Source organism: Aricia agestis, chromosome 19, assembly GCF_905147365.1.
Source record: "Aricia agestis chromosome 19, ilAriAges1.1, whole genome shotgun sequence".
Taxonomy (NCBI): domain Eukaryota; kingdom Metazoa; phylum Arthropoda; class Insecta; order Lepidoptera; family Lycaenidae; genus Aricia; species Aricia agestis.
Window position 1 is genome coordinate 2,261,123 of NC_056424.1, and position 8,774 is coordinate 2,269,896.

An 8,774-nucleotide genomic window follows, 5' to 3' on the forward strand; every position below is an offset into this window, starting at 1 on the left:
TCGCTTCGCTCGCCCTGATAATATCTTTTAATCATTGCTGTTCCTCTGATTTAACATACAAACTAGCTAAAAGCCGAGCTTTAAGGTTCGCGCTCACTTTGCGCGTGCCGGGGTGGGTCGGGGCGCAGCGCAGCGCAAAATGCGCTATAGCACAATATTTCCGCGTCAGGTCGCATCGCATTGACGGATTTTAACGCTGACTGTGTCGGGGCGTGCCGGGGCGGGTTTGCGCGCAATGCATTGACGGATTTTGAGCCGAGGCTTGCCGGGCCGCATCGCATCACATCCGCGCGCCGCTTGTTACTGTTGCCGGGGCGCAGCGGGTCTTGATAGCCGTGTCGCATTGACGGAAATCCGCCGAGCAAAAATCCGCGCCGATGCGCCCCGGCACAGTGTGCGATACGCGCATCCGCTTCCATACAAATTGTATGGAGGTGGATTTTTGCGATGCGCCCCGGCACGCTGAGCCCCGGCACGGCCCGTCTCAGTGTGCTCACTCCTTTATGCGGTCTCACACCTTAAGTCTTAACTGATGATAACACATCTATAGACATATCAATAAAAACCGGCCAAGTGCGAGTTGGACTCGCCCATGAAGGGTTCCGCAGCAGCAGTAAGTTTTATTTCTATGACATTAAAAGGTTTTTCATTTATTTTTACTTTTTAGTTGATTTAATGAAAGTTATTTACGTGTTCATCGTTTAACGTGTTTGTATGCGTCCGGCGTTTGTAAGACGTATGCGAATTATAAAATTGCGTAACTTGATAAAAATGCTATGCTTTATACAATGTGTCCCGACACCGGTGTCCGATCCTTTAATGTCATGATCTATGGCATATTTTATCGACAAATAACAAATTGGCCCTCAAATTTTTTCTCTCTCTCACGGTTGTAAAATGGCAGCCATTTTAGTTTTTCTCGGGCTTTCACACTAATCTGACCAGTACTTCTCATGTAAATATCCTATGAAGATAAAAAAGGTCTCATTTGATGGCTAAACTTGTGGACTACGCTTACACAGGCAATATTTTATAAATTTCGTGGAATTAAACATAGAAAAACCAAAGTTTAAGAAAAAAATTGTGTATTTTTTAATTAATGACTTTTTGTGAAAAATCTAGCACATTAAACTGGTTCTTTTTTGTTTTAAAAAGATAGAGGAGGTTTTTATCTTAAATAAATTCTTTATTTCAATGCTCTAAGTCAGATAGTTTAGAAGTTATAACAATTTTCCTAAGAAGTCTGATTAGTATGAAGCCAGAGAAAAAAATTTTTTTTTACAAAAGTTGGAGAAAAAAAAATCGAACTTAATGAGTTCGATTTTTTTTTCTCCAACTTTTGTAAAAAATTTTTTACGCTTTTCAAAAAACCGGCCGGACGCACCCCGGACGCCCTTCAAACTAGGACAAATCCGGGGAAATCCGGACGGATGGCAACCCTATCAGTATATGTAATATCCAATTAGGCTGGTTTTATAGTAGAGCGTTTCGCAGCGCCGTTGGAGCGCGCGCGTTCGAAGCTGTAACAAACGTATGGACGAACGGCGCTGCTCAAGCGCGCGGACTTTAAAACGCAACTACTACCCCCATACATATCCGAGCGCGCGCGCTCCGACGGCGCTGCCGAAACGCGTGACTGTAAAACCAGCCTTAGTGTGTAAGATTTAAACACAATATATAATCAATCTGAATTAAGGCAACTATAATCCGAACTCCTGTTACTAGTGGAATTAATCACAGATCTCACGTGGAAAAGATCAAAGGGTCACATGATCACGCCCTTAAAGGTCCTAAGGACACGTTAGGGCCGAATCACACCGTAATGGCAGCGCAGCGGCGAGCATTTTCAGTGTCATATTATGATTTTAAACTTTATCTTCATTATTGTTACAATACATAGTATCGCTTGAGAAATCGCGGCCGCGAGACTTTCCAAGTTTCTCAAGCGATACTATGTATTACAATAATGAAGATAAAGTTTATAATCATATGACACTGAAAATGCTCGCCTCGCCGCTGCTATTCCGGTGTGGTGTGGCGCGGCCCTTATAGACGACTAGACGATCCGCGCGGTTAAGTTAAGGCCCACGCCAATAAGGAATTCAGCGGAAACCGTACATTTTCCCGGGATAAAAAAAATCCCATGTCCTTTCGACTTGGACTTGGACTCAAAGTATATCCATATACCAAATTTTAACAAAATCGGTTTAGCGATTTAATTATCAAAAGGTAACAGACAAACCGATATACACACTTTCACATTCTATTCAGCGATCAGCGGTCCTATTGGATCTTTAAAACACATTTCATGCAACGCGCTCTGCCTCAGTTTCGGTGGAAAGTAAGTCTTTACTCTTTAGTTAAGGTTATTTATTGTTATTCTATTGTTATCCCGGTTGAATTCGACCGCTTGGGAGTTGATAGGTAAAGGATTAAAATGAGATAAATAAATATGTAAATAAATAATAGTTTAATTCAGACACTAGACCAGAAAGTCAAAATCATGCCCGATTCTGTATATTTTTCCTCTGTGCCAGTTTCAGTATTCTCCTCACCAGTGGATCATTGTATAAAGCTTGTCGCACATCGATCTGGTCTATCATCACCATGGTGGTAGGCTGCTTCGTACTCTTCTTTTTGTCTATAGACTCCATGATGTCCAGAAACTGCTCATCTTCTGAACTGCTGTCCTGCGCCTGTGTCAACGCCTCAATGAGTTCGTTCTGTTTCTGCAGCACTCTTCTTATTTCTGGCTCTTTCCCATTCATCCCTTTCAGGTAATTACTTTTCAACAACCGATTAATTTTATCTCTTCTTTCCCTGAGCTCCTTATCTGACAAATTATTTATTTCAGGTAAAAGAGTTTTATGCCAGCTATTTTGCTCGTTGTTTCGATTTTTTGTTTTAGATTTGTCTTCTTTTATTATGCCACTGAAGAGGGTTTTTAGGTCATTGTTTTTAAAGTTTACTGTTATTGCATTATTATTGTTTGTAGAATGTTCAGAAGTAACACTATATCCAACTTTTGTTTGTGTTTTAATAACACTATTGTGAATTCTATCGTCCTTTAACGTTTTGCTTACATAATATTTTTCTAATTTGGTATTGGCATATTCACTCTCATCTTTACTTCTTCTTGTTATGTCTTTTGGATATACAATTTTCTTTTCTTTATCATTAGTATCATCTGCTAGCTTAGCCGTTTCATCTGCCGGTCGTAAATTTTTCTCTTCTACAGTATTTTTATTATCTAAAATGACTATACTGTGATAAAATTCTGGTGTATGTGTGTACGTCTCCCTTTTCACCATTGTAAATTTATCAAGGGCATTTCGTATGACGTCACCACTCAGTATTCTGTGTAATGTCTCAGGTACTCTGTTTACGAGTCTTGCGCTTGAATAAATACATACTGGAAAATGAGAGGATAAACAGATTATTATATTTATCTTTTAGATTGTAACTGCCGATTTATATAATTTATAATATTTTTTTGTAGTTGGTAGAGTGCGTGTTACTTGAAATGACGCGCTCCACAACTTTACTAGTTAATGTTATAAATGGGACATTATATTATCATTTATCACTTACTTATACTGTAACTTAAGTACGATTAAGGTTCAATTCAGACCACAACGCGACGAGGCGAGGCGAGGTGCGGCGCGGCATAAAGTATGGATTTGACAGATTTCAATTGCGTGAGGCGTCTTGCGAATCTGCCAAATCCTTATAAATTTTGAAATGCATCTGCGCGTCGCGTTGCGGTCTGAATAGACCCTTACAAGTCGTCATTTTGTCGAGAGTCGAGACGCGTCATTCCACTCTTAGGGCCCTTCGACACGACGTTTTTTACGCTCTTTTGTATCGATATAAACGCAGGTTGAACGCTCAGCAAACTCTGCTACCTGCAAACGGAAGAAAGCCGACACGTTTTAAACTTCTGCCAAAACGCGATTAAAACGCGCAGAAGACGAGCGCATCAGAAACGCGCGTCGTCAGTGCGCAAAAACACGTCGTGTGGAAAGGCCCTTATATATTTTCCAATATAGCCTAAACTACTGATCGACTGAAGTTTCGATAGGTTCGTAATGATTAATACAGATCTTAATTTATTACTAGGGTTATCGTTAACTTTTACTGTTTGTTACATTATATTTGTGATAATCTTGATCGTGGTTACAGCGTGGGCGCCTGCAGTGTTTCAGACTTCAGAGTGCAGCTTTCATCTCCTTGTGTTTAATGTAAATGTAAAGCTTTGTGTATGTAAAGGGTTGCCACTTGTAGAATTTATTATCATAATACATAATATAATTAATCCATACTGATACATGCTATGCTATATGCAATAATAATATTATAAATGCGAAAATGTGGTCCTTCCCCGGGACTCAGTATCCCGACACCAAATGTCAGCATAATCGGTTCAGCGGTTTGGGCGTGAAGAGGTAGACAGACAGACCGCACTTTCGCATTTATATTATTATAGTATAGATATTTTTTAAAATATCACTATTTACTATCACTACATATTATAAAACGAAGTCGCTTTTTTCCCTCATGTCCTTTTGTTCCCTTTAATATTTAAAACTACGCAACGGATTTTGATGCGGTTTTCTTTACTAGATAGAGTGATTAAAGAGGAAGGTTTATAAGTATTGACATTCATTAAATAGTGGAGAAATACTCTTGATTTTGGGGTTTCCAATGTGATGTCGTAAAAAATTACATTTTTTTCCCGCTTCCATTGCAAACGTAGGCTGAATCCTACGAGATTATATTTTTATCAAAATAATGCACTAAGTATAATTGTACACATTGAAAAGGTCTACAGAAAACTCCGCGATGGTATATATGTCTATCTCCTATGAATATCCCAATTTTTTTGTCATTTACGTATACAGGGTGTAAAATAAATAAGTGATAATACTTTAGGGTGTGTACTGTATGTTCCTTGTAGAGATCACTGTGAAAGTAGCAGCGCTGAAAGACCAACATTTTTTTTCACTTTTGTATGGGGAAACTCGTGACGCTCGAGCCCTTGCCCATACAAAAGTGAAAAAAAAGTTCCACAAAAAAGTTTCACAGTGAACTCTCTACAAGGAACACGTACACACCCTAAAGTAAGTATTATCACTTATTTTTGTTACACACTGTATATAACATTTTATACCTGTGCGAACCAGGGCGGGTCGCTAGTTTATTAATATTATCTTTAAGCTTACTAAAAGATTAACTGCTTACAGCTCTAATATTTTAAAAATCTTTAGATAAATAAATTACTCTTGGCTCTGTATTTGACATTGTAAAGTAGATATCATAATAATCTTAATTATAGGAGACCAATTAATTTATTCATGGAAGTTCTGATTAGTGATTTTGAATATTTTAGCGAATAAATTCTTAGAATGCTTAGAAAACACAGACCCCACACCGGTTTCGGTGATGGTGGCCGGTTTCATTAAAACGCATGACAGTTAAGCCTGGGAGTAATTTTATAGTGCCCAAGTGTGTGCGCAGTACATAAGGGCACTCTCTATTCCTTTACTCTCATAACCCAGTGGGACGGCAGACCGATACGACTGGCGAGAGATCAGTCGCAGGACCGACTTTTTACATGCATGGATCATCTTACTTGTCAGACAATCAGGTGATCAGGCTGCATTGTCCTAACCAAACTTGGAATTGTTGGAAATAACATGTTTCCAACGCGGAAATCGAATCCACGACCTCCGGAGTCAAGAGCCACGCTCTAAACCACTAGACCACGGTGGCGTTCAAAGTTCATACACCTTTAGTAGGTACTGTAGTACCTATAGTACTTCACTCTGATACCCGTGTCTACTGTCTACCATCCCTGCCGAGTGCCGCCCACGCGCGTCTGGTCTACGAGATAAGCAATACATATCGATCTTTTGTTTATTGAGCAATTTTCCTCATCAATAAAAATAAATCCGCCATTTCTCAATAACTTGAGTATTTCGAGCGAATTGTTTTCTTCATTTGTTTTGATTGCTTCAACGGCGTTTGTTATCTTAATTTATTTGATTTTTTAAGGCTTCCGTACCCAAAGGGTAAAAACGGGACCCTATTACTAAGACTTCGTTGTCTGTCCGTCTGTCTGTCTCCAGGCTGTAACTCAAGAACGGTAATAGCTAGAGAGTTGAAATTTTCACAGATTGTGTATATTCTGATGCCGCTATAACAGCAAATACTAAAAACAACATAAAATAAATATTTAAGGGGGGCTCCCATACAACAAACGTGTTTTTTTTTTACTTTTTTGAATTTTCCACAAAATCCTTATGTGTACTTTAATATTTAATTATTTTTAAATATTAAAGTATTATACTTATATTAAAATAAAATGAAAAATAAGGGGGGCTCCCATACAAAAAAAAAACACAAATTTTGGCCTAATTTTTCTTTATAATTGTACGGAACTCTCGTGCGCGAGTCCGACTCGCACTCTCGCACTCCGCCGATTATTTAAAATTCGCTTCATTCGCTTGAGACTCGACAGTCTTTAGGCAGACAAAATATTTGTTTTTGTGTACATCTTCATGAGCTTTGTACAGCAATAGTCTGGTTAAGACTGTCTCTAAAATGACTCTACGAAACTCGTAAAGCCGGGTCCAGACGAGTGTAACGTGTAATGTAAGATTACGTGTAATTTGGCGTCAACAGTGTGGACGGCATTGCGAGCGCCTTTGTGCTCGCGCGAAAAACCGACAGCAATGGATCAACCCCGAGCATTACATGTAATGCTCGTAGTGCCGTCCACACGTAGAATTCGTATTACATTACACAGTGCATTACATACATTACACGTTACACTCGTCTGGGCCCGGCTTAAGCATACTGCATACCTATCAGACGCCAAATTCTTATACCTCGAAGTTCGAATTTCGGATCGATTTCAGGCTGTCCCAGGATTTTAAAATCGATTTATTCGTTTACTACGAAATATTGATTTGAATTTTTAACGTACTTACAGTGTAACAATAGTAGTAAAATACGCTTGGCCATAACTTTCGTTTTATGATATTGGTTTGTTTTATGTAGATTGAGCAAGGGCTATACCTCAGAACAGGGCTATACTTATACAGTTTGTAACAAATTACAAAACTAAATGATAATACAGCGATGAATTTTTCTACGCTTGCCTATAAAAATAAATAAAAAATGTGCTGTTTCTATTCTATCTCGCATGATGATACCTATTGCCAAATGCCATCTCGTTTCCACGGTATAAGCAATGAGCGTGATATCTATATTTGTTCTTCATATTAATGTGATGTTGCTCTTTCCAGGTGATCCGCGGGGTGCATTTGGAGCCGGCTCACATCCTCAAACGCCGGAGTATAGACCAGCCACTTAGGATAAGCATATTCTACGACCACTCTGTATATAGGTAAGTTCTACTAGCTCGTCTACTACACTACTATACTAATTTACAGATTTCCGAGTGTCTAACGTCTATACTCTTTATAATTTGTGACGCCGCGACTGTGCCTCCAAAAAGGGACACTTTGTGACACTCTGTGACGTCAGTGATGCCATACAATCCCGCTACGAAAGGTTACCCTAAAATCTATCTTTAATCTTTAAAAATCATTCTTTGGCATCTATTACACGGCAGGTTTTGCTGTCAGTTTTACCACAGTCATGGTCGTAACTGAAGAAAGAGCGTGACAGACGGTTGCATGAAGTTGATTGACGAAAATCTGGATATCTTGATTTTTGCTTCATGCAACCATCAGTCACGAATTTTGAGTGAGTGTTATCACATCTGACAAAACAGGAAAAAATTAGAAATGTACACCTTTAAAAATTTTGGCTTTGACTGTCATAAAACTGAAGAGAATTGAGTGACTGTCTAATACCATTCGTCAGTCCATCAGTCACCATCAGTCAAAATATATAATTCATGATTGACGGAATTGACTGTCGCTTGTATGATCGTGTAATGTATGCCTAAGTATGAGTGCTCATGCTAAGTTTATGCTAATCGGCAGATTAAAAGCAACAAGCCCTAAAATGTGACAGAAAATATATCAACACAGACTCGATAAACAGAGCCTTCCGGCACAGCCCACAGGCTGGTTAAAACCATAACAACTATCTAAAGTATTTCACATTATCAGCTGAGATTTAAGTGAATCTTGAGTCATACTTGACGCCAATGATATTCTATGTTACTAACGTAACTAGATTGGAAGTTTACGGTAGCAACGCGTTGCCACTTCGAAGATGCCTGCAGGCATATCTCACATACATAATGACATAACGAATATATGACTTGACATTGTCTTTTGAACAAAAAAGCGGTTACGCATTTCTGAGAATCTTTTGTAAGACATTGCTACTCTAGTATTTTAGAAACTCATTGCTTGACGCCATATTATAAAAATTTCATTTGTTTCAGATTAGATCCAGATAAATTTTTCATGATAAATGTAAGTATATTTTTAATACATAATTTAGTAGCAATTCCTCGAGTGCCTCTTCATTTTGCGGATAAGGAAGGCCGAAAATAGATACAATTTCTTCAATTGCTCTTATATTTTCCCAGAATACAATTCTTCCGGAGGCTGTGAAGTTTTGGGAGGAAGCTTTAAAAGTGAGGAAGACTGGAGGACCAATAAGACTTAATAGGTAAGTGATAAACAAATTACAAACGATAATATTAACCGATTCGTGGCCACTGCCGCGCTCAGCGCGTCATTTAAAAAGATTCAGTGAGGCCGATTACGCGCCAGGCGCGGCATACAAGG

At 38.8% G+C, this 8,774-nt stretch overlaps 2 protein-coding genes across 5 annotated transcripts in view; one reads left to right on the forward strand and one right to left on the reverse strand.

Moving 5' to 3' along the window:
• Nucleotides 1–8,774, forward strand: part of LOC121736351 (leishmanolysin-like peptidase) — a 90,266-nt gene that overhangs the window by 42,408 nt on the left and 39,084 nt on the right. For both annotated transcript variants that reach the window (XM_042127493.1, XM_042127494.1), the window contains exons 2-4: nucleotides 7,311–7,411; nucleotides 8,426–8,456; nucleotides 8,573–8,655. In XM_042127493.1, coding sequence (XP_041983427.1) covers nucleotides 7,311–7,411; nucleotides 8,426–8,456; nucleotides 8,573–8,655 — 215 coding nt within the window. The remainder of the gene's footprint in view (nucleotides 1–7,310; nucleotides 7,412–8,425; nucleotides 8,457–8,572; nucleotides 8,656–8,774) is intronic.
• Nucleotides 2,452–7,061, reverse strand: LOC121736359. Of its 3 annotated transcripts, none has more exons than XM_042127517.1 (2): nucleotides 6,993–7,061; nucleotides 2,452–3,412 (listed from the first exon to the last, which is right to left on the reverse strand). In XM_042127517.1, exons 1-2 carry the CDS (start codon nucleotides 7,024–7,026, stop codon nucleotides 2,502–2,504), a joined length of 945 nt encoding a protein of 314 aa, XP_041983451.1. In that variant the 5' UTR covers nucleotides 7,027–7,061; the 3' UTR covers nucleotides 2,452–2,501. The 3 variants fall into 3 exon arrangements, with proteins under 3 accessions (XP_041983451.1, XP_041983452.1, XP_041983453.1); XM_042127518.1 differs by lacking the exon at nucleotides 6,993–7,061 and adding an exon at nucleotides 6,867–6,967; XM_042127519.1 differs by lacking the exon at nucleotides 6,993–7,061 and adding an exon at nucleotides 6,891–6,965.

What these genes read in the sequence shown, in the direction of transcription:
- LOC121736359 (XM_042127517.1), bottom strand. Translation starts at nt 7,026, where the DNA reads ATGGCCAAGCGTATTTTACTACTATTGTTACACT. An exon ending in TTTACTACTATTGTTACACT is followed by an intron (nt 3,413 to 6,992) that starts GTAAGTACGTTA and finishes CTCATTTTCCAG; the next exon opens with TATGTATTTATTCAAGCGCA.